At 41.8% G+C, this 26,925-nt stretch overlaps 1 protein-coding gene across 2 annotated transcripts in view; it reads right to left on the bottom strand.

Annotated features, from left to right (window-relative positions):
- SEC24B (SEC24 homolog B, COPII coat complex component) overlaps window positions 1-26,925 on the bottom strand; it is a 124,753-nt gene that overhangs the window by 12,638 nt on the left and 85,190 nt on the right. For both annotated transcript variants that reach the window (XM_073602251.1, XM_073602260.1), the window contains 3 exons: window positions 24,707-24,882; window positions 16,883-17,020; window positions 14,987-15,091 (listed from right to left, as the gene is read on the bottom strand). In XM_073602251.1, coding sequence (XP_073458352.1) covers window positions 14,987-15,091; window positions 16,883-17,020; window positions 24,707-24,882 — 419 coding nt within the window. The remainder of the gene's footprint in view (window positions 1-14,986; window positions 15,092-16,882; window positions 17,021-24,706; window positions 24,883-26,925) is intronic.

Below are 26,925 nucleotides of genomic sequence, written 5' to 3'. Positions count from 1 at the left end.
CCTTCCTAATGATCCAGTGGTCCCAGTGGAACTCAAGGGTCTTTCAAAACGCATTCCTGTCTCAATGGGACGGGTCCTCAATGAAGCAGAGAATAATCATCAGCCAAGCAGTAAAGAGATCGGCATGGTGGTGGACACGGGTCAGCAACCTATCATGCTGTCGTCCCATAGTTCCTCCACTACCAGAAGTGGTCACGACGGATGCCAGTCTTCAGGGATGGGGAGCACACTACCAACATCACGGAGCACAGGGACGTTGGTCTTTCCGCCCACACGGCATAGTCTCCAATGTCCTGGAACTCAGAGCCGCCTGGCAGGCTATTCTAGCATTCGGACCATACCTAGAAGGGAAAAGTGTTCTCTTACGTATAGACAATACAGTAGCGGTAAATTACATCCACAGACAAGGAGGTACCAGGAGCAAGACGCTCATGGAGGAAGTGCGTCCCATACTCGAGTGGGCTCAGATCTACCTGACGGATCTGAAGGCGATTTATGTTCCGGGTATACAAAACCAACTAGCGGACGACCTGAGCAGGAAGTTTGTATCGAACAACGAGTGGTCTCTCAGTTCCCAAGCCTTTGCTCTCATCACCCACAAATGGGGGATGCCCGACATAGATCTAGCAGCAACCCCAGAGAACAACAAGTGTATTCAATTCTTAGCGAGGAACAATTATCCGACAGCAGCAGGGATCGATTGCCTTCACCACCCATGGGAATTCCACCTGGGATACATTTTTCCTCCAATTCCCCTAATAGCCAGATTTCTGGCCAGGCTGAGGAACTCGACATCCACGGTCATAGCAGTACTGCCCTTCTGGCCAAGGAGGCCTTGGTTCGCGACTATGTTACAATTGAACACAGAAGAGCCGCTTCCGCTCCCGTTGAGTCCGGAGTTACTCTCTCAGGGTCGATTCCTGCACCCGGCACCAGAACGCTTACACCTAACGGCATGGAGGTTGAAAGGGAAAGGCTGCTGGATAAGGGATGCTCACTCAGAGTAGTGGCCACACTGCAACAGGCCAGAAAAAGATCAACAAATGGCACGTACAGCAGGATCTGGGAAAGATTTACCGCATTTGCCCAGCAACATTCTTGGGATCCGTTATCTCCTTCAGTCTATAATATCCTGGAATTCTTGCAGCTAGGCCTGGAAAAGGGCCTGGGTGCGAGCACTCTTAAAGTACAAGTCTCGGCACTGTCCGCAATGATGGGAACTAGATGGGCCCTAGACCCGCTCATAGTTCAGTTCTTGAAGGCATGCATGAAGATAAGGCCGCCCAGAAAACCAGTCTTTCCAACCTGGAATTTGTCCACCGTGTTAGAAGCTCTATCAAAAAAACCATTTCTTCCCCTGCAATCAGTATCCTTATGGGATCTGACGCTCAAATTATCATTTCTGATCGCAATAACGTCTGCCAAACGAGTCTCGGAGATGCACGCTCTATTAATTAAAGAACCACATCTAGTTCTCTACCCGGATAGAGTTGTCCTCAGACCATCAGAACGATTTATACCCAAAGTGACGTCTACCTTCCACTTTAACTCGGAAATCAATCTTCCAGTTTTTCTCTCTAATGAAGGGCATCCACACCCCCTAGATGTCAAGTCTACCATTGTTGCCTACCTTGAAGCTACTGAACCATTCAGAAAGGTCGAAAACCTCCTAGTCATTCCACATGGCCCTAGAAAAGGGCAAGCAGCTTCCCCTAGAACAATAGCGACCTGGTTGATTAAAATCATTAAGAGGACGTACAGTATACAATCGCTCCCAATTCCGGATGGTCTAAAAGCCCACTCGACCAGAGCAGTGGCCACCTCCTGGGCAGCGTACTGCAGAGTGTCAGCGGAAACTATTTGCAAGGCAGCAACTTGGTCTTCTAAAAACACGTTCATGTCACACTACAAAATAGATCCGGCTCAATTAACCACTGTTGAGTTCGGAAGATCAATCATTCAATCTAACTCCTCTATACCTTGTACCTGAGTAAATAAAATGCTCTAAAAGCACCCACCCATGTAGCGAGTTATTTCCCATTGTGTGTGCTGCCATGATGCGTCAGGAAAACGGAAAATTGTATACTTACCTTCCGTAATTTTCCTTTCCTGACGCATCCCATGGCAGCACACGGAAACCCACCCTTCTAAGGTGATAGTTACTAAGAATGCAGCGGTGGGCTCCTCTTCAAAACTTATAGCTAACCAGTCCTATCAGGTTGTGGAGGCGGAGTCACAACCCATTGTGTGTGCTGCCATGGGATGCGTCAGGAAAGGAAAATTACGGAAGGTAAGTATACAATTTTCCGTTTTATTGGTGTTTATTCACATTAACACACCATATATTCTGGTATAGGTTGGGTACAGCATTCTTTCACTTGTGTGCCCAATATATTCTAGTATATATTTAATATCATTTTGATTTCAGTAAAAATGTTTAAATTATTGTGTACATCCATTCAATATGGACATTTTTGAGTATAGGGCCTCTAGGGTGGTTAACACCGAAGGAGTCTTCGACGCATATAAAGGTGATGAGGGAGATCTGAGTGGTCTCTTCATGAGACTAAAAAATTTCACCACCTCTGAGCTTCACACTCAGTGGGACATCGCCTATTTGAATACTTACGTTAAAAACAAGATGTTTATTAAATGGGTCCAACTATTATACCAGGCACCTAGGGCCAGAGTGGTGGCTAATGGGTGGTCGTCTCAGCTGTTTGACCTCAGTAGAGGCACGAGACAGGGCTGCCCCTTATCCCCATTGCTGTATGTCCTGGCGGCAGAACCCCTGGCAATATCCATTCGAGCAAACCCAGAGATTAAAGGACTTGGAATGGGCTCTCTGACTGGAAAAAATTAGCATGTATGCAGATGACACACTATTATACCTGGCAGACTCAGGCCCATCATTATGCAATGCACTCCGCACGATAGAACAATTTGGAATATTCTCAGGACTGAAAATTAATTGGGACAAATCCCAAATTCTACCAATTGACAGCTTCCCACCCCCAGAATCCCAAACCAGGCTCCCGCTTCAGAGAGTAGATGTTATTAAATATTTGGGGATCCACATAACCAGATCACCCGCGGACTATGTGTCCCTAAATATATATCCTCTTATTTCCATGGTTAAAAATAAAATACGGGTCTGGTCCAAATTACCATTGGGAGTCTGGGGTCGTATAAATCTAATCAAAATGATCCTACTACCCAAAATACTTTATGTTTTATGGCACACCCCTGTTTACTTACCCTTGAAACATTTTAAATCTTTAGAGTCCCTCCTAAAGTCATTTGTGTGGGGTAATAATAGGCACAAATTAGCATGGCAAGCCCTCAAAAATCCGACTGATCTGGGTGGCACTGCTCTACCCGATTTTAACCTATACTACATCGCAGCACAGCTGTCCCAGCTTTTCCACCTAGTTAAAACTGACAGCGAGAGATTTCTCACGCTCCTATGTCCGAAGTGGGCACAGTACACCAAAGACCCGATATACGCAATAGCAGCGGATTTGGGTGGGATGGAACTAGGTGAAAGAAGACACACCATGCTATATCACTATAGGAAAATATGGAATTTAGCGGCTTCTAGACTTGACATTTCACAGTTTAACGACTACACGCCGTTATGGCATAACAAAAATCTCCAGGAGTTTAACCCCTTCCCGCCGACCGAACGCACATATGCGTCCTCGGCTTTCCGGGGTTATACCGGGATGATGCCCGCAGCTGCAGGCATCATCCCGGTACCGTTGTTTTCAGCGGGCGATCGGCTACCCGAATATAACAACCGATGCGGCTAAAAGCCGCTCGGCTGTTATACCGGAGGAGCGGGAGGGGACATCCCCCCCCTCCCGCCGCCTCCCGCCGCTGTTACCGGGCCTCCTGTGCGATCGGGAGGCCCGGTGTCCATTCGGGAATCTCCGGCGGCTGGGGGCGGGCTGGAACGAAGCTGTGAGCGGCTTCGTTCCAGCCTTCTAATTGTAAACGTGGAAGCGACGTCATGACGTCACTTCCCGTTTACTCGGCTGCCAATGGCGCCGAATTTAAAAAAGTACACAGTATTCAGAATCGCCGTTTTCGGCGATCTGAATACTTTGAAGTGTAAAGGAGGGATGGGGGGTCTTTTAGACCCCCCATCCCTCCATAAAGAGTACCTGTCACCACATATTACTGTCACAAGGGATGTTTACATTGCTTGTGACAGCAATAAAAGTAAAAAAAAAAAAAAAATTTTTAAACACAATTTATAAAAGTACAAAAATAAATAAAATAAATAAAAAAAAAAAAAAAAAAATTTTTAAAGCGCTCCCGTCCCCGCGAGCTCGCGCAGCGAAGAAAACGCATACGGAAGTCGCGCCCGCATATGTAAACGGTGTTCAAACCACACATGTGAGGTATCGCCGCGATCATCAGAGCGAGAGCAATAATTCTAGCCCTAGACCTCCTCTGTAGCTCAAACCTGGTAACCGTAAAAATTTTTTAAAGCGTCACCTATGGAAATTCATAGGTACCGTAGTTCGTCGCCATTCCACGAGTGCGTGCAATTATAAAGGGTGACATGTTTGGTATCTATTTACTCGGCGTAACATCATCTTTCACATTATACAAAAAAATTAGGGTAACTTTACTGTTTGGATTTTTTAAAATTCATGAAAGTGTCACTTTTCCAAAAATTTGCGTTTAAAACACCGCTGCACAAATACCGTGTGATAAAAAATATTGCAACAATCGCCATTTTGTTCTTTAGACTCTCTTCTAAAAAAATATATATAATGTTTGGGGGTTCTAAGTAATTTTCTAGCAAAAAATACGGATTTTAACTTGTAAACACCAAATTTCAAAAATAGGCTTAGTCATGAAAGGGTTAAAAAAATACATGACACATTCATATGGACCATACAGGGAGTATTTTACCTACACCACATATTAAAAGATGGGCAGCTTAAAACCTTTGAACTACTTAAAGAAGAATTTACAATCCAGGACCAGATGTTCTTCAGATTCTTACAAATCCGTTATGCGCTACAACCACAATTCCCTGACTCCTGCCCTAGCCCTGCACCTAATGTTCTTATAGCTATAATTAAGAGCACAGACTCTCATAAATTGATCTCAGCTTTTTATAATTTGCTTTTAACCCCTGTAGCTACTAAAATAGCATATGACCTTAAACCGAGATGGGAGAGAGAGGTGGGACCAGTGGAGGACGAGGAGTGGGAGGAGGCATTAGTGACCTGCAAAACTATCTCCTAAACTCTCAGATCGATTGACGCAGCTCTACATTCTCCACAGGGCATATCTCACACCCCTCAGAGTGGCAAGATATAAGCGTACACAAACCACATGTCAGATGTGTGGGAGAGAGACAGGCACTTTTTTCCATCTACTCTGGACATGCCCTAAGGTAAAAGGCTTTTGGGGACAAATTGTGGCACTTTTACACGACACAATGGGCTCACCTCTAGCTCTGGACCCTAAAACAGTGCCTCCTGGGTATAGTTCCAGACACAATTGACAAATATACAAAATCTTTTCTACATGAAACACTCTTTGCAGCAAGAAAGGTTATAGCGAAAAAATGGATGAGACAAGAGTCTCCTAAAGTAGTGGAATGTAAGGTGGAGATAAATAATACATTACCGTACAAGAAATGTATATATATTAACAGAGGCTGCCCAGCCAAGTATAACAAGATCTGGGATAGATGGCTTCAAGAATCTTCTACCTGTGTCTAATGTAATCATATGATCACAGAGTGATTTAATAGATATAAGTATGGATGGGCAGTCTATATAAACCAAATATATATGCCTTGAATATCATTACATGTCAGATATGTTTGTACTTAATGTCATTTTTATTCAAGTTATAATAGTTGTTATACTGTTACAATGTCAAAATGCTAACGTAACCATATTATGTATGCACCAATTATTTAATAAAAACCTTGTTTGATTTAAAAAAAAAAAAAAAACAAGATGGTCCCATGCAGCCTTAGATGGGAGGTCAGCCCCCAGAAGGGTGATGTCCAACTTGAGGACTGGTTTGAATATTTCAATACAGCAGGGATTGATTTCCTTAAATTCCTTATAGAGAGGAAAAATATGAAACTCACCCGGTTGGATGAGGAGATCAAAATTATTAAAGAGAAACTGAGTCCCTTTAGAGAAGGTGCGGAATAGCTAGATAAGTCATCCTCACTATTAAAGATCCTAGAGAAGGAGGAGAAAGAACAAAAAATGAAAAAGAAAAAAAGTATAATAGAGATCTGGCAGGCTACCATGGTGGGGTAGTCTTCGAATGGCAGAAAAAGTTGCTAGCCGAACAGGCTAACACAGTGGATAATGCCATGGAAGTGGGGGCTTTAGCTGGTGAGGGTACAGTCCCCCCCCCACACAATCAACTACAACAGACTCTATACGACCTCTAGGAGGTTATCCTAGACCTGCCCGTAGAGGTAGGCAAAGCTTCCATCAGTCTCCCTATAGACCAGGTGGTGGCAGGGCTGTGGCTCCTTTGAAACATGTGGTTCCCCAATGAACAAGGGGGACTAGGGGTTCCTTTGGTCGAGGTCGTGGAGGAAACTATGGCAATTTTGATCGTAGTCAGTACCCCCCCCCATGCTAATCCAAGGAATAGCCAAGACTATCCTCCCTTTGCACCCCATGAACAGCCAAATTATTATCCCAATAATGGAGGGTTTTCCCCATACCCTTGAGATTTGGGCTATGGAAGTAGTTCACACTACACACATGACACCCAATATGCACTTAGATCCAAGTATCCAAACAGACATGATATTTCATTCCGCCATTTCGACTCCAATAACTCCTATGAGAGGAGAGATGAAGTCGAATTTAATGTAAGTACATCCAATCAGTTTTATCCTCTCTGCGATTTGAAAGGTCCCTATGAGAATTCTGCTAGTGGGGTTGGTCTGGTTAATCCACCTCATAGTCTCAAACCTAGTACTGGTGACAATTTTGCGAGTCCGGGTCCCTCCAGTCATACCCAACATTGGGGTTTTCACAAACTCCCACAGGGTATAAAAAGGCCCAAAGACCAAAAAGAGGGTCCAGAGGAGGGAGAAAACTATGAACTAAAAAGAAAGAAATCATAACAGACAGCGGAATATTTACTTTGAGCACTGTTACTCTAACAGACACTGAAAAGCTGGTTTTAAATAATGGTTTAAAATTTGCCCCTCCATGTAGGCTGAATAAATTTCAGACCTACATGGATATCCATAAATTTATGAGGAAGCTTAGCATTAAACGATATATAGCTTCAAATCCTATTCAGAAGAATTATACCATTACTAGTAGTTTTACACATTCGGGCTTTCAAACGCTTCCCTCTTCAACCCTCCTGGGGCCTTGGCCCCCTCATTGAAGGTCTTCCGAGATGTAGTCCTCAGGGACTTGGACCAATTGCCGGTTAAGCAGGTGAAAACAAACAGAGATTTTGTTGCAGGTCTAGACTCCTTATGTAAAAATAAGGGTCTGGTTATTAGACCTGCAGATAAGGGAGGTGGGATTATCATTCTTAATAAAAGTGACTACTTGACAGAGATGCATAGAATATTAGGTGATATAGACACTTATACCCCTCTCAGGTCAGATCCCAAAGTTCAATAAAAAAAAGAATTGGAAGCTCTAGTCAAGAAGGGTTTTGATTTAGGCATTTTGAATAAGAAAGAAATGGCCTATTTAATACCTAGGGCACCCCGCACTCCGGTAATATATTATTTGCCGAAAATTCATAAACATCCTACCTGCCCCCTGGGCCACCCTATTGTTAGTGGCATTGATTCAATCACGTCCCAGGTGGGCAGGTACATTGATTTCTTCCTTCAACCATTGGTTATTAAAATGCCTTCTTATATAAAGGATTCTCGTCAGGTGATCAACCTGCTGACGGTCCTTACCCCCCAGCCGAGAATGTGGATGGTGACAGCAGATGTCCCATCCCTCTACACCATTATACCCCACCATTTAGGCCTTTTTGCGGTCAAATATTTCCTTAGATGTGATTCTGGCTTGGTAGACGAACAAACTTGCTTCATCCTGGAGTTACTCCAATTTGCTGCCTCCCGGAGCTATTTTTGGTTTGGAGGCCAGTTTTACAAACAGGATAGAGGGGTCGCCATGGGGGCTAAATACGCCCCCAGTTTGGCGAACCTCTTTATGGCCCTGTGGGAGGATGTCGTCTATGCCCAACAGAGACCCCAAGTGGTCCTGTGGGCAAAATATATAGACGAAATCCTCCTCCTGTGGGATGGTGATAAATCTGATTTGGACTCCTTTCTTGAAGATTTGAATATCAACTCTAGGGGCATCCATCTTAACTATGAAGCTAGTCAGCATGATATCCACTTTCTGGACCTTACCATTCGAATAGATAATGGTCAGTTCACTACGGCCACTTACTTTAAAAGCACCGACCGAAATTCGTACATCCCCACAAACAGTTGCCATCATGAAGCTTGGATTAGGTCAGTGCCCAAGAGTCAGTATATTCGTTTAAGACGTAACTGCTCTGACACAGGTGAATTTCTCATACAGGCTAACGTCCTGACTAAACAATTCCTTGAGAAGGGTTACCAGATCACACATCTCAACAATGCACTAGAGGAGGTGTTGTCGATCGACAGGAGCGAGTTACTCAAAGAGAGGGTACCCAATGTCAATAGAGTAACATCTGCTCCCTTTATCACTAGATATTCTATTCAATATAGGAAGGTAGGCCAGATGATTAGGAAACATTGGCATATCCTGATGAGTGATTCTACTCTTAACACCATTCTTCCCCCCAGACCCCAGGTGGTCTACAAGGGGGCACCTTCTATTAGAAGTACAGTTGCCAATGACATTATAGACCCACCCAGTGGTCAAAGGGGATTCTTCGACAACCTTACTGGATTTTACCAGTGTAGGCGTTGTAGAATCTGCACTTTAAATGGATGTCCTCAGAGGAGAACCCACTCTTTCAGATCTAATAGCACACAAGCAGAATTTACCATTAGGCCTTTTGTCACATGCTCTACCAAGGGGGTCGTGTACCTGCTCCAATGCCCCTGCGGGCTACAGTATGTAGGCAGGACCAAGCGACCCCTTATGGTCAGACTCAATGAGCATGTGACAAATATTCTGAATGGTTTCCCTAAACACCCTGTGTCTAGGCACTATTCGGAAGTTCATAATAGAAACCCAGATAAAACTGTATTTTTAGAGATAGACAAATATACCAGTCCCTGGAGAGGTGGCTCTTTGGGGCGAGGTATATCACGGCTAGAAATGGCCTGGATACATAAAATAAAGTGCTACTCACCTTTTGGACTAAATGTAGAGATAGATTTAAATGCTTTTATTGATAATTCTTAATATTGCTCATTTGGATCTCAATTCATTGACTCATTTTTGTTGACCGGTTTGGTCACATGGGTTGCGAGCCCCTACGAGATCACAGCGAGGCGTGGTTCTAACTGGTTATTTAATGGCGATGACTCAGAGCGTCGCCCGTTCCCCAAACGACGTCAGTTACTAGACGAAACGTACGTCGGGAAGGTGACGCTCTGACGTCATCGCCTCACATTAGGACGGGCGCTCGCCAGCCGGCCGGCGAATTTTGCTCTCTTGTCACTACTAAAGTGTAAGTGTTTTATCTACTTTTTAATAAATTTCATCCTACGGAGTTACACTATGGAGACCTCTTTTTTTATTCCTATGGTGATATTCGGTGATTGGCATTTTCCCTTATCTGTCCGTGGCTACGCCGCCAGAGGGACGCCTTTGGGCTAGCGGGGTTTCCAGGTCTCCCTTCCAGCCAGTCCACCTGCTGTTTGGTTCAACACACAGAGTGACGCTGCAGATCCATGTCCATCTGACCTCCGGTTTATTTGATCAAGCTCATTCAGCTTGCTATTTGGTAAGCGAGCACTTTAGGTGGTGGAGGATCACTACAATGGGTGTTTTCCTACTCTTTCCCTCTACACACTGATCTCTATAAATGGCGATCAAGGACTTCCTCCGAATGCCTAGTGGACTATCTGTTCAATTGATTTATGGACTTTGTGTAGTTTATTTGGTTTCACTATAATTTTGTGGTATTGTTAACTTAAATACCAGTGTGTATTTCTCACAATTTCACCCAGGTACAGATTTTATAGTATTTGCCACATACATTTACACATATGGTTTTAGGGTATAGCGCAGTTCCCTTTTCTTTTTTCTATATAATAATGTGGACATCGCACATTTGAACTGCAACTTAATAGTCTTCCACATTCTTTTGAGCGTGGTGTTTTTTACGTTTCCATCCTGTATAATATGTATTGGAAGAAAGCCAGGCCCAAAATCTGATCTTTAGGCTGCATTCACACTTGAGCGTTTCGTTTTCAGGCAAAAAGTCGTGCGTTTTTGTACAGGTCAAAAGGTCACCAATGTAAAAAGCAGAAAACGCCTGTAATCTTCTTTTTTTGAGCTTCAGGCATTTCTCTTCAGGTGACAAAATGCTTAGATGTGAGTAGGTGCCATTGAAATGAATGGGATTTTGCTTGTTGGGCGTTTTACGAGCTGAAAACGCTCAGGTGTGAATGCAGCCTTAAACAACCCAGCAAAAGTGTTAGTATTGCCTGTAAATTGTAAGGTTGTCTATTGGAAATCATGTCGTATTCCCTAGTGACAGTCCATGCAGATCATCAGGGCATTGTCTGTGGCCAAAGAAAAAGACTCTGCTAGGTAAACCAGCCAAACCACCAGCAATGCCCAGCAGCACATTCATAGTAATCTTTACAGTTCATGCAGTCGGTGGTACTGAGTGGGCAAACAATATATTATGTCTTATTATAGGCTTACCTGTAGGTAAAAATATAAAAAAAGGGTATACAACAACCACTTTAACAAGTTATTTCTCACACACTGCAGAGGCATACTTAGAATTACACACAAAAATACATTCTGCTATGCCTCCCAAGTATGGGGATACCACATGTGTGAGACTTTTTACATAACCTAGATGCATAGAAGGGCCCAAAAACCTAGGAGTACCATTAGGCTTCCAATGAGCATAAATTACGCATCTAATTTCCTGTCTACCCATTATATTATGGAGGTCCTGGAGCACCAGGAAAACACCCAGACAATGACCCCATTTTAGAAAGCAAACACTCCAGGGTATTTTTGGAAAAGCATAGAGAGTCTTTAAAAATGTAATTTTTCACAACAAGTTTTTGGAAAATGCAGGATTTTTTTATTTTTTTATAAACCGTTATCAATTAAAAAGATATTTCTAACAAACAGCTTAGGCATACTAAGAATTACACCTTAGACCTTACACCATACTTAGAAAAACACATTCTGTCACTGCTCCCAAGTATGGCGATATCAAATTTTTAAGACTTTCATAACCTAGCCACATAGAGGGGCCCAAAATTCAAGCCCTTCAGGCTTTCTAGGGGGACACATTACACATCTAATTTCCTATTACATTTTCGGGGGCCCTGGAACATCAAAACAGTAGAAAAAAAAAAACAAAATGACCGCATTTTGGAAAGTAAACACCCCAAGGTTTTTTTTTTAAGAGGTATGGTGAGTCTTTTGAAGACTTAATTTTATTGCCCCAAGTTTTGAAAAATGTGGAAAGAATTTTTTTTTACACAAAGCTGGCAATGTAATAAGATATTTCCACACGCAGCATAGAATTACACCCCAAAACACATTCTGCTACTCCTTCCAAGTATGGCGATAGCACATGTGAGACTTTTTCACTATTTGGGCTGATTATGAACCTGACATTGAATCTTACATGATCTAACACCTGTGTGTTGCACTTTCGGTGCATCTCAAAATGCACCTGTGTGAATGGGACCTAAAGCATATCTAATGTTTGAAAGCTTATTTATTCATTTTTTTAGGATAGAGTAGGGAATTAAACAACCTACAGGTTATTCTCATTGAGGGATTTGCATTCACTTCCTGACCTGTAGGCAAAACAAGACGTGAGAGATAATCTCTTTGAAGTGACTCTCAGGTCCCTTTCACACTGGCAGTAAAACAATGGTCCCTTACTGGAAGAATTGCTCTCTATTCATGATCTGGTGGCAACTGAAATATTTGTATTGTATTTCACACTTCGTTCTGGTGACACCAGGACAAATAAAGAGGGTAACTATCCCCAAGGGGGAAAAAGAATGCAAAAAACCTGACAGGTGTTTTTCCCCCTCATCTCTTTATCCGAAAGTTAAAAAAAAAAAGAAGAGTTTTGGCTTTAGCCATACTTCTAATGGCTAATGGACTCCTGGTCCAACTGCCATGGAATTGTCTGACTGCATTCACTGGGTCTCTTCAGAAAGGGGGACCAGTGTTACAGGGTCAACCTGACTGCTCTGAGTTCCAAGATGCTGATGGGATGCTTGGCTTTCCTCAATGACCATGTTCCTTGGACCGTCTGGGACTGAAACAATCCTCCTCAGCCTTGTGTCTGCTACCATAGGTTTCCAGTGACGGGGAAGGACTTCTTTGCAGGAGCATGCATAAATCTAAGAGAAGGCGTCTACTTTTTCCAGCTGGACAAGATGTTCAGTTGGAGTGTTCGTGAAGGGAATTTGGTGAATCGTACTGCCTTTTAAAAAAGGCTACAATTAGGCCTAGAGTCTGAGAATCTCATTGTTAGATGCCACTTAGATCTCAAATCTTGAGCATGTGATCGTAGAGAAAGACTTTTGCTTGCGATGTGTTCATGACCAGATCCACGTATTCCAGGCAAAGGGAAGGCTAGAAAGCAAATTTGTTGAAACTGATTACCCAGCCAATGGCTTGAAGCAGCTGAATTGTCTTGTGGACATTATCTGAGAGCTGCAAGGGAGGATGAATCCTTCAGAAGGTCGTGTATATAGCCTGTGTAGTTTACTATGCTCTGGTGGCATCTCAGTAACAGCATATTCTTACTGGAATACCCTACTTCTTTGCAAACTCTTGTCACTGGATAGAGTTTAGCAAAGATTTTGGAGAGAGTGAAAATCCTTTCAGAATTGACCCAAATGATTATTTTATCAAAACGTGCAGCATGAACAGGGAGTGTTTTGCAGGACTCTTTGTACCCAAAGGGGCATGAAGACAGAGGAGTCTCGGGTTGCACAATGTCAAGGCTTTTGCAGACAGAGGCAATGAGCTTTTCAATGTTAGCAAACATGTTGTGTCAAGCTCCCTTTTCAATAAAGTAATATTCTGAGGAAGAAAAATATCCCACAGCTTCCTCCAATACTGCCTCGATATGCTCTCCTTTCTGTGTCTGCATCTTCTAAGACCAACATATTGGGATCTGACTCAGGTAAAACACCAGAATAGGAGAAGAGATTTGGTCTTTTTGGGCCATGGGAGAAAACTCTGAGTGGTTAAATTTTAGTGCCAAGTTTGATAATTTTACACTGCAAGGTGATTGCATTCCAAACATACCCCTATTTTTACAGTAACAGTCAGATACAGGGCGACCCTGTCTTACCTGTCTACCGCATTGGACTGTAAATAAAGTCCAGGCTTCACCTGTCTCAGTGGGCATACGCCAAAAAGGGTCCTCAGGAATTAGGTTTAACAGCAATGGACCATGACCTTGGACCTGTATAGAAACCTGTGACTGACTCAATAGGCTGCACCAAGGTGAGCGACTATGCAGGACCCTGTGCCCAGCAAAACATTACAAGCCGCCCCCGCTGCGTGGGGTCCAGGTACAGCTCCCAAGGTTTTACCGAGGGTGCACTGATCTGGATACATTGCTTCTATATTGGCATTAGAAGACAGCGAGGGCTTGATTAAAGACCCCCAAGACAAAGTAATAAAGAAAAATAATAAACTATTTAAAGCGATATTAAAGATTCATTTAAAAAAAAAAAATCATAACAAATTACTTACCGGTTCTGTGCAGTGGTTTTGCACAGAGCAGCCCTGATCCTCCACTTTTTGGGTTCCCCACCAGCGCTCCTATCTTCTCCTCTTCAGCCAGTGCCCCCAATAGCAAGCCACTTGCTCGGGGGCACTGGTGCGTGCTGGCTCCCGAGCCCCGCTCTACACGTCCATAAGACACAGAACTGTGGCTTGGCCCCGCCCCCGTCCAATTGGCCTACTGGCTGTGATTGCCAATGGCTCCTGCCTCAGCCAATGAGGAATGACATACCTGTGAGAAGCTAAGCTCTCGTGCACATCACTTGATTGAGAGGGAGCTCGAGTATTGGGGGGGGGGGGGGGTTGGGGCACAGCTGCACGTTGAAGGTTTTTTCTATGCACAACAGTAAAAAAACTTCAGCCTTTAAAACCACTTTAAGCTAAGGGAATGTAAATATCCTTCATGGCCTTCACCCATAGTAAGAGCATTATTAAAAACTTTAGTTAAAGCTGCACAATTAGTTTGATCTACAGGCACACCCTTACCTCCATAGACAGTTTGTTTTAATGGTAAACTAACCCTTAAGCCCACCCTCCTCTGCACAATACTATTAGTAAGATAGACAAAACAATTATATTTCCTCAAGTTTTACAAATTTACAGACACCAGAAAAGGAAAACTCCAAATTAAAAAAATCTGTGTTTACGACTCAAAATAAACAGAGCTGTAAACAACATATTTGGGAAAAGGAAAAGTTTTGACAATGTGAAGAAAATAAGATGAGAAGATAAAAAGTGAAAAAAAAAGATCCTGAGAGATTCAAATTAGGGGGTAAAGAGGATAAAGGGCAGGGAAAGAAAAATGTAACAGAAAAGCATTAGAGAAACAAACAAAAATGAGTAATGAAAAGAGGGAGAAAAGAGAAAAAGAGCAAGAAAACTATTGGATAAAAAGGGGAAGGTAATCAGTAAAACTGTGGAAGGTAAATCAGTAAAACTGTGGTTGAAAAAAAAAAAAAAAAAAAATCTGTGTGCTTTGAACAGAATATCCTTTTACACCATACTTTACTAAATACATAATACAAAAAAAAACATACTGAACCAGCATCCATGAGAAAGGCCCCTTCTCTTTCAAGCTTCTCTGCTGACAAGTGCTGTAGAGGTGGCTGTGGTACAGCTAGGTCATTAACAAGTATAGCACCCTGAGAGAAAAGAAAACATTATAGGAAAAAAAAAAAAACATAGCACACAAACACCACCTTCAGTCTGTATTTACACCTAAACAGAGCATATTCCTTGTCAGGGCAAGTTCATACCACATGTAGTCCAGTGCGTTTTTTTTTTGCACCAAAAACGCAGACAGTAGGTCACATGGATTTCAAAGGCAAAGTTGACGCCACTGCAGTGGGTTTCAGTACAGTGAACAAAAGTAGAACATGCTGCATTTCTTTTGCAAGGAACTGTACTGGAATGTGGCAAAACACATGAAAAATGCACTGGAAGGCATTACAAAAAAAAACAAAAAAAAAAACCTGGAAACATTGGGGTTGATTTACTAAAGGCAAATAGGCTGTGCACTTTGCAGAGTGCAGTTGCCCTCTGCAAGCGTAATTGCTCCAGAGCTTAGTAAATGAGGTAAGGCTTGACTTTCCAAAGAGTACCCAATCCTGTGCAAGCAAAATTTAAAAAACAGCATTTTTGCTTGCCCATGATTGGATGATGGAAGTCAGCAGAGCTTCTGCTCATTTACTAAGCTCTGGAGAAACTGCTCATGCAGAGGGCAACTGCACTTTTCAAAGTGCACAGGCTTTTTCTCTTTAGTAAATCAACCCTATTGTGTGGTGTGGACTGGCTCTTATTTTGAAGTTTTTTTTTTTTCCTTCAGGTGTTTTATAGGCACATCATAAGCATATTTGCATGTGAATCAAGTTTCAGGAGCCTGTTTCCTAGGATAGGCAAGGGGAGGAGGAGAGCAGTTCTACAGGTGGAGAGGAGTCCATTGCACCCAAAAAATGCTTTTATCACACATTTACAGGCATTCCTATTAAAGTCTATGAAATCAAAAAAAGAATACTGGGGAAAAAAAAAAAAGCTCACATGCTTTCTCTGTAGGACACAGAGTGTAGGGCTCAAGGTGTGTTTTCAAAGCCAATATAGCAAACAAAGCTTAGCGAAGACTTGAGTTTAACCAGGTTGCTATGTAGGGGTAGGGCTTTTCTCAAAGGTTGCTATGTAGGGGTACCCTTCAATGCTGGCATACTAAAATGCTGGAAGCAGACGATGCATTTCCATTCCAGTCTCATAATTAAACAGGGCAGGAATCACCATTAGGCACTGTAGGCTTGTATGTGGCAACAAGAAAGAGGTAGCTTTCCATTGAGTTATCACGTTATCAGCAGAAATACAGTCATCACTCATATGGACTTATTTACAAATGATCACAATAAGTTAAGCCAGGTTAGAACCAGTAAAACAAGAAAAAGCATTTTACAACACTGTTGAATCTTGCCAAAGGGAGTTATTTAGGTGCCAAAGGTTGTTCGTGTCTGCAGGCTCCAGTGATGGAAATCCTGCACCGGTGAAATATAATACATTAAATCATGCATTAAATAAACAATGAAGCAAGACCAAAATGTTGGAAGGGTTATTAACATAACAAAAATATGACCAAGCACCTAAGATGTGCGTGAGAATAAAGAGTAGTTAAATGGACAAGCATGTTTAAAAGTCCATGCCAGGGTTACAAGCATAACAAGTTGTCGTCAGTACACAGATCAAGTGAAACAATTTACTGATGGCAGGCACACAAACAAAAGCTATGCAACTCAATGTCACATTGTGAACAAAAGGTTTTGGTTGTGATTAAAAGGTAAAAATCAGCCTACATACAGTATTTGCAAATCCTATAGCAGCACCTTTGTTGCAATAAAATACGGCATAGCACACAAAACCTTCCTGCAAATGGCTAATATTTCATGCAGATATTTTCATACCTCATCAGTGAGCCTGTCTATTCTGTAGAGGCTGGGGTGGATCATTTTCATCAGATGAACTAGCGGCTGGTATTTTATCTGACACATTGCAAAGACTCGATCATCCAGACGCGTGCTGGTGCCAGTCCTAAAAGCTTTCTACAACGAAAGTACAAATACAATTACTCTCAATCATAATGAAGATAGTCTAAAGACAGCTCAAGCTCTGACTCTCCATTTGTATCATTTACAGAATATCCTAGCCGTGTCTGACTTAAGGCATTTGCCAAGTATCAAATTTTCATAGCTATACAGCTTTGTATAATGTATTTAAAGTGAAAAAATATTTAAAGTACACTACTGTGCAAAAGTTTTTGGGAAGGTGTGAAAAAATGCCGTAAATGAAGAATGCTTTCAGAGATAGAAGTGTTAATAGTTTATTTTTTACCAAAATAGAAAGTAAATGAACAGGAGAGAAATCCAAATCAATATTTGGTGTGACCACCCTTAGCCTTTGATCATCATTTCTTCTAGGTACACTTGCAGACAGTGCTTATGGTAGGTTGTTCCACACATCTTGGAGAAATAACCACAGATCTTCTGTGGATGTAGGCTTCACGAACAAACTGCCTCTGCTGATAAAGCCAAATATTTCAACATTTTCCTCATTAATCCAGAGTACCTGCTGCCATTTTTCTGCAGTTCCTACATTTTCGTGCATATATGAGTTGCTTAACCTTGTTTCCACGTCTGAGGTATGGCATTTTGGCCGAAATTCTTCCATCGAGAACACTTCCGGCCAGACTTCTATGGACAGTAGATGGGTATACCTGGGTCCCACCAGTTCTGTGCTGATGACACTGCTTGACACCTTCTGATGTTGAAGGGAAGCAAGCATGATGTTGAATAAATAAACAGTTGCGCTAATTGTTGCAATCCATATTCGAAATCAAAAATATATAAACAGTGTCATCAACATTATTTAATGATACTGTGGTAATCTTCTTTTAATCTTCTCATGCATTAAATAAAACTTGCTCCCCAATGTTCCCCCCTCAGGTTTTGTGCTCACCTCAACTGATGTGACCTCACAACTAAGTTTGGTCAGAAAAAACGATTTGGTCTCCCAGGACTAATGTAATGTTTTTTTCTCCTTCCAGTTTCTCTGTATGTGTCTCCAAATGGCAGTGATTAAACAGTGCATGCAAAAGATAAGAGGCTCCACATAGTGCTTAAACTGTTTAAAACTTTGAACTTTATTCAAATAAATATATTGCACTCACATGCATCAGGTGCTCCAATGCACCAACTATGTACAGCGTTATTTAAATCCACAACTCTGACAACAGCTCCGTGCTTTGCTAATGGGTATCTCAGCGTCTTGTTCCAACATATGCCCCTCCCCTACGTGTTATGTCACAGGATCACGTGACTTCCTCAGGGGGATTACACTGGAGCACCTTATGCATGTGAGTGCAATATATTTATTTGAATAAAGTTCAAAGTTTTAAACAGACCCGTGGATTAGGTTTGGAGGAGAATTCAGGGAGCAGCAGAAATAACCATAGTGGAGTATCTTGTGATAGGTGCCCGAAAGGACTGGGTCTGTCTGCTCGAGTCATTGACCAGGCTTTCAGGACTGCTTTCATCGCCGGTGTCAGAGGAAGTGGTGCGGTTGTACCTCTATAAACCAGATGATTTTTTTGAATGACTCATAAGAGCCCACACATGCAGCATCTAAGGCCACAGCAGCATTAGAGCTGTCCTCTATTAGCCAGTTATGTGCGTGTGACATGCTAGTCCCCCTTGCAGCCACGGTCTCTGAAGCACCGCCACTGTTTATATATGTTTGATTTCGAATATGGATTGCTACAATAGCGCAACTATTTATTCAACACTTTGTCACTTTTATTTTGGGAGTGTGCTACCAATAATTTTTATTTTCATTTTAATTAATTTTTTTATTGAAATTGGAGGCTTTAATAACATATCTGTTTTACTGAGTCTATATTGATTCCTTATTTGAGCTATGTGGCTGGAATGTTGCTGATTTTAACCACTTGCCGACCGCCGCATGCCGATGTACGTCCAAAGTTTGGCGGCGGATATCGTTGTTATGGCAGCAGCTAGCTGCCAAAACCCCGGTATCCCCGTTTTCGTGCGGCGGTCGGCTTTCAGATAAAAGTGGTCTCCGATTCGCCGTGAGATCACTTTTATCGGTGGCGGGAGAGGGCCCCCCTCCCGCCGCGATCCGGTGCCCTCCGCCACTTACAGTAGCCGTCGGTAGCGGCGGAGGAGATCACGTCTGTCTCCCTACTGTGCCTGGAGACGAGTGAGGCTAAGTTGGCACCGACTTGTCTCCATGACACTGCTGGGCGGAAACGACGTCTTAATGTCACTTCCGCCCATACGTCTTAAAAGGCACATTTTTTTTCAATGTCATTTTTTTTAAATGACTTTTTTTTTTTTTATTATTATTGCATTTTAGTGTAAATATGAGATCTCAGGTCCTTTTGACCCCAGATCTCATATTTAAGAGGACCTGTCATGCTTTTTTCTATTACAAGGGATGTTTACATTCCTTGCAATAGGAATAAAAGTGACACAATTTTTTTTTTTAAAACAGTGTAAAAATAAATAAAATCATGTAAAATAAATAATAAAAATAATTTTTTTTTTTTTTAAAAAACCCCCGTCCCGACGAGCTTGCGCGCAGAAGCGAACGCACACGTGAGTAGCGCCGCATATGAAAACGGTGGTCAAACCACACATGTGAGGTATCGCCGCAATCGTTAGAGGAAGAGCAATAATTCTAGCCCTAGACCTCCTCTGTAACGCAAAACATGCAACCTGTAGAATTTTGTAAACGTCGCCTATGGAGATTTTTGAGGATAAAAGTTTAACACCATTCCACGAGTGGGCGCAATTTTGAAGCGTGACATGTTGGGTATCAATTTACTCGGCGTAACATTATCTTTCACAATATAAAAATTATATTCAAAAAAGTTAATTTTTTCCAAAAAAAGCGTGCTTGTAAGACCGCTGCGCAAATATGGTGTGAAAAAAAGTATTGCAATGACCGCCATTTTATTCTCTAAAAAAAACAAACTCTAAAAAAAAAAAAAAAAAAACAATATATAATGTTTGGGGGTTCTAAGTAATGTTCTAGCAAAAAAAACTGTTTTAAACATGTAAACACCTAAATTCCAAAACAAGGCTGGTCCTTAAGTAGTTAAATGAAAAATGTAATTATGTAAGCCATTGCAAAGTGACAACAACGGAGTTTGCTTCCAAAGTAACATATGGAGAAACATTTGGCATTGGGTTGATTACCTGTGGTTTAAATTGAGCCTGGCTGTGTTCCAATTTAGATCACCAACTCACAAATAGTGAACACAGCTGTGAATAATAGGTGATAACGGAGGGAGCAAGTTTTATTTTATGAATGAAAAGATTCAAAGAAGATTACCGCAGTGTCATTTTGCACAGAAGATATATTGGACTTTGATCCAAAACTACATAGACAAAAATCACATTGAGGCTGGGTTCACACTGCTGCGGTGCGGGAACGCAGCGAATTTACTGCGGGTTCCCACATCGCACCAACTCGCACGGCAGTTCACACTGCCATATGCGAACTGCTGGGGAGTGTCATACAATGTTAATGACACCCCCAGTTCAGCCCGCATATCGCAATGCGAACTGACAATTCGGACATTTTCGGATCGCATAGGTGTGAACACCCATGCGATCCGATTTTGGTCCGAACAAAAAAAAGGGTCCTGTGCGAGTTTGGACCGAATGCGGTGCGATATCAGCCATACTATCTGTATGGCTGATATCGCACAGCACAGACATCGCATGTGATGTGAACAGCAGTGCGCTGCGAATCACATGCGATGTCTGCCACCGCAGCAGTGTGAACCCAGCCTGAAATAGAGGTTTAAGGAATATGTTACTGAAATTTATGTTTTTCATGTTTTGATTTTTCACAAGTGGATTATATAGTTCACTGCACACTTGAGAGCCCATTCAAACAGGGACGACTTGTCAGGCGACCTAGTCGCCTGACAAGTCGCCTCCCGTTCTGTGCTATGGAACCGTTCTAAGGGGAGCGACGCAAGTCGCTCCGACTTAGAAAAAGGTTCCTGTACGACTTCGGGGGCGACTTGGGGCGACTTGCATAGACTTCTATACAGAAGTCGTTTTGCAAGTCGCCCGGGCAGTCGTTTGCAGGTCGCCTCGCTGAGGCGACCTGCAAGTCGTGTTGCCCCTGTGTGAATGGGGTCTTAGGCTGCATTCACACCTGAGCGTTTTCAGCTCATAAAACGCCCGAAAGAACGCCTGAAAAACGCCCAACAAGCAAAATTTCATTCATTTCAACGGCACCTGTTCACATCTGAGCGTTTTGTCACCTGAAGCAAAACGCCTAAAAAACGCCTTAAGCTCAAAAAAAGAACATGAGCTTCTTTGGGGCAGATTACAGGCGTTTTACTGCTTTTTAGATTGGTGACCTGTACAAAATCGCGGTAAAACCGCAAGACTTTGAAACGCTCAGGTGTGAATGCAGCCTTAAGGAAGGAATGTAATAATGTTGATGGCACGGTTTATATATTTTTGATTTCAAATATGGAATGCAACAATTAGCGCAACTGTTTATTTATTTCAAACTTTGTCACATTTATATTGGAAGTGTGCTACCAGTTGCTGAGATATTAGATTCCAACAAACACTAGTTGCTTACAAGACTTTTTGATTATCAAGTAAGCATAATGTGTCTTTCATCTGTAGCATTAGGTTTCCTTGGTTGGCTACTGTGTCTAGAATCCTCAACGTAGCCTGTTTTTGTGCTTCTTCAAAAGAGCTTGAAAAGCACATCTTGAAACATCAGTCTACTTTAAAATCTTTGCCTGGGAGAGATCTCTGTCTTGCCATGGTGTATGACCTGTGACATGAACCAGTCTTCCAAACCATCATCTTAGTACCAGAGTTTGGCTGTTTCTCACCCAGTTTTAAGCCTCCTACATACACAGCTGTTTCTGTTAATGAGTGTTTCAACCTACATATGAAATTGATGATCATTGGCGCCTGCTTGGTATAAGTGTACAAAGTGTGCAAGTGTAAGAATGAATGTTGGTCTGAAGGCAACGGGTAGTCACACCAATTATTGAATTGATTTAGATTTTTCCTCCATTTGCTCAGTTTGCATTTTGTAAACTGATAAAAATAAACAATTAAAATATACATTTATGAAAGCATTCTTATGTTATAGCATTTTTTCACACCTGCCTACATTTGCACAGTACTTTATATCTAGAGCCAAATAATTCCTTTAAATTAGATTATGGGAGGATTAAAACTGATGACAGTTTTTGCCATCTGTGTCTCATTGGTGAGTTTTCCCATCACTTCCTCTCCTGTAGACTCAACAGGATGTGAGAGGATATCTTTCCAATGTGAGGAAAAACCCTCTTTGACAACTGAAAGAAAGAAAAAAATGTTTGTGTTCAGTTATACTTTAAAATGTTGTTTTGGATGGGAAGGCTAAAAGCTCAGCAGGGTTTTTCCTGTCCTGGAAATAGTGGTCGTGTGGTCAAAGTGAGGGGGAAAAAAAATCTCTAAATGGGGACCCCAGAAAGCAATGGAAGTGAAACGCCAATATAAATAAATATACACTGACCAGCCAAAACATGACCACCCACTATAAACAGTTGAGCATGGACTCCACTAGACCTCTGAAGGTATTGTTGGGGTCTCTGCCACTAAGCAATCAGTAGAAAATCCTTTAGTCCTTTCAGTTGTGGGCCTTCATGGATGAGACTTTTCCAGCACATCCCGCAGATGCTCGATTAGATTGAGATCTGGAGAATATGGGAGGATAAATCAACACTTCAAACTATTCTTAAATTCATCAGACCAGGCCCACCTTCTCCCATTGCTCCTTGGTCCAGTTCTGATGCTCATGTGGCCCATTGTAGGAGCATTTGGCTGTGGACACAAGTCAGCATGGGCACCCTGACCGGTCTGTGGACACGGGTCAGCCCCATACACACAACTGCTAAGCGCTGTATGTTCTGACATCTTTCCAACGGAACAAGCATTCATTTTTTCAGCAATTTTCAGCAATTTGAGCTACAGTAGCTCTTCTATTGGATTAGACTTTACAGGCGAGCCTTCACTTCTTATGTGCATCAATGAGCCTTGGCTGCTCATGACCTGGTCGCGGGTTCACTGGTTTTATTTCCTTGGACCACTTTTGGTAGGTCCTGACTGCAGACAGGGAACATCTATTCCACAAGAGCTGCAGCTTTAGAGTTGCTCTGACCCAGTCATCTAGCCATTACAATTTGTATTGTCAAAGTTGCTCAGATCCTTACACTTGCTCATTATTTCTGCTTTCAACACATCGACTTCAGGGACATGTTTACTTACTGCCTAATATATCCCACCCACTTTCAGGTGCCATTGTAAGGAGATAATCAATGTTATTCACTTTACCAGTCAGTGGCCAAAATGTTATGGCTGATCAGTGTATATATTTATTATGTATTTTGATATTCCACTTGATAAATAACCACCCAACTCTTAATTCTCAAAATATGTTATTAGTGTTACCTAGTATGTTTAGTGGTAAAATTTGCCCCCCAATGGATTCTTTGAATTACTAGTACCAGGAGCCCTAGATTTACTTGCAGTGCAACCATACAAACGCAACAATCTTTTGTGCTACACACCTGAATCACAGGACTTTTACACACAAATCTGGGGTCAACTGCTTGTTGTCATACAGATGTCAGATTTTATGGTGATGGGAAGGACTTTTGTACATCACAGAAAATAATTAAGTGTTTAAAAACAAAACAAAAAAGATTTAGACTGTCAAAAGCTGCCATGGTCAAAAATTAGCAGAGTATAGTTGAGAAAAAAAATTAAAATAAAAAAATTTACACAGGCATTCATTAGAAATCAAATACTAAGCCAGAGACCAACGTAACGATAATGCCAATTGCTCAGCGAAGGGACACGTTAGATCGTTTTTTACACTGGCAATGTTGAACTCTTAAAGCTTTACTGGAGTTTGTATTGTACATGTCTCCCTCTAGTGGTAAGAAAAAGCTTTTTTTTTTTTTTTTTTTTTTAAATTCAGTTGTTAAAGGATAACTTCACCTTAATATATAAAAAAAACAAAAAACAGTGCATTTATTATTTATTTTTTTATTAGGAGCCTGCAGAGCATTGCACTCGTGATCAGCAGATCACAAGGGTAATCTGAGGCTCCTGCAGACTGTCACTGTAGCTGTCTGCCCATACCTCGTACAGGCAGGCAGTTACAGAAGGACGGTAAGCATCAACGAACTACCTCAGCAGCACCCTGGTAGTTTACTAAGAACTACAAGCCATCAATGGCTGACTGTAGTTGTAGTTCCTCCCATTCACAGAACTGTGATACAGGTGGAACATGTTATAGAGGGTGAACTTATTCTTTAAAAATGATCCAACATAGTTATACAGGAAGGAGTAAAGTGAACTATGTGCCTATCCAGAGCACACCTGACTGCTTTTTATTTTTTTTATCAATTTACTTAAAATATTTAAATGTTTAACAGCTGTGACTTTTTTTTTTTTTTTTACTTCTGCAGATACTTTCTGGAGCTGGCCAAATGTAAATGCAACACAAACATGTACAATACTGGTAGGTTTAAAAAAAAAACAAAAAAACACATTTGCTCAGGATGAGCACCTAATTCAGTTGTCCTTCGTTGACCACTCCATTGTTTTCTCTCGTTTGGTACAACTGAATGTTTTATGTTACAAGACAAGTGGTATTGTAATAAATTCACTTACTTGCTTTAGAAGAGCCAATACATAGAGTGGAAACATCTTAAGGGAATTGGGTGCTATCAGTGCAGATGGCTGTAGATTTGAAAGTGAGGAATTGTATGACAACAGGGAATCCACGACTGCATTCACCAAGGCATCTCTTGCATCAGAAATACTGGACGATATGGATCGGTCTACAGCTATATTAAAAGAATGTATATATTATATATTTATACACACATACATACATACATACATACACACACACATACATTTATTACAAAGTATTCTATAACTATGCAGCTCAAAACAGTGCTAACATACCATGGCTCAATCAAATGCAGAGTATGACCACAAAATAGTTGAACTACTTACCTAGTCATGGTGAGGAGGAAAAAGGATGTGAGCATACTGTGGAAATCACATCTTTACCTGGGTTTAGCTACTCTAGAACAGTCAGCCTGGATATCCCTTAAGCCTCGTACACACAAGCAGAATGTTGGGAGACATTAGCCAGTAAAAAAAAAAAAAAAAAAATAGCCGATATTATGACCATGTGTATGTCGGTCTGTACTAAAGAAGCCGGCCGTTTGGTCAGTTGGCTTCTGTCGGACATACATGCTGGAAAACCAGCAGCCCACCGACTCCTGATCAGCACTCTCAGCCAATGGCAGACAGTGCTAATCGGCGTGTTCTGGCGGTGGGGCCACCATGGTTAGTACAGTGTTTCCGACCAGAGCTGTGGTTGCACCAAAAAAAAAAATTAAAAAAAAATCTGTTATGCCCTGTACACACGGTCGGACATTGATTGGAAATTCCGACAACAAAATCCATAGATTTTTTCCGACGGATGTTGGCTCAAACTTGTCTTGCATACACACAGTCACACAAAGTTGTCGGAAAATCCGATTGTTCTGAACGCGGTAACGTAAAACACGTACGCCGGGACTATAAACGGGGCAGTAGCCAATAGCTTTTGTCTCTTAATTTATTCTGAGCGGAATTTCCAACAACAGATTTTGTCGGAAAATTTTATAGCAAGATCTCAAACTTTGTGTGTCGGAAATTCCAATGGAAAATGTGTGATGGAGCCTACACACGGTCGGCATTTCCGACAACAAGGTCCTATCACACATTTTCTGTCGGAAAATACGACCGTGTGTACAGGGCATTAGTGTGTACCAGGCTTCATGTCCATTAGGTAAACATTTCCAGCATTCAAAGAGAAAGTAAAGCAACCAAAGAGTAGCATATACTGATACTTAAGTAGGGAGACAAAGAGGTTGGGTTTAAGTGAGGGGTCGTACTAGATACCCTTGCTGCCATTGTGCCATTGCTTGGTGTCCAGTGTGTCCCTGTACCTTTAAGGAGCGGTGGGCTCCCTCCAGGCATACCTGCCCTTAATCTATCCGCTATTATATACTGGAAGTGTTTCAATTTTGGAGACTTTTAATATTTATAGAGTTAGGACTGCAGTATACTGTAGTGCCGTGAAGTGGCCCTGCAGCTTACCCATATATTTGCAAATGTGTGCAAACTAAACCCCTGTTTAGTCTACACATAGTTTGAAAATACTGTGTGTATGTATGTATATATTTTTTTTTTGAGTTATCATTTTGCTCAGACAAGACAAAACTGATTACAGGTAGCAAATATCTGCTTTTTCATTTATTATAAAAAAAAAAACAAAACAAAACAAAAAACTCAAGAGACAATTGCCTTAGCTGCTACAGTATACTGGCAAGCTCCATTCATCTTGGTAGACAGAACTTTAATTTGGAGAATGGGCTGCGTTGTCACAGATGTGCACAATGGGGCACTTCAGTTTTTTTGGAATCCCTAGTATTCAAGAGTTGGCTCAAAAACTTTCAGTAAGCCTCCATTTGAATGGGCAGTTGGGGTGGCTCTGAAGGAAACTCCAACACCATATACGGTTTTAATTACAAGTTTGCTTTAAAATAGGTGGATTAGCATATCATTACCACTATGCTGGAGTTCACCAAAAAAACGTTGATCATGCCACCCTTAGCTTTACAGTCCCCCCCCCCCTCTACTGTACATAAAAGGAAGCAGCTGAACACTGCCAGTCATTTTGGGTTGGGTTGCTTGTGAGTCTAAACCTCAGAGTAGAGGAAACCACTATGCAGGTGTCACTTTAACACTGTGAGAAGTACAGTCATCCTTGTACAGTGGCAGCATTCCCTTGAAGTGTTCAGTGCTCAATATAATTCTGATCCCCACAC

This window comes from Aquarana catesbeiana, linkage group LG01 (assembly GCF_042186555.1).
Source record: "Aquarana catesbeiana isolate 2022-GZ linkage group LG01, ASM4218655v1, whole genome shotgun sequence".
Taxonomy (NCBI): Eukaryota; Metazoa; Chordata; class Amphibia; order Anura; family Ranidae; genus Aquarana; species Aquarana catesbeiana.
Note: the sequence above shows the minus strand (reverse complement) of the source record. Positions and strands in the feature narration are given on the sequence as shown.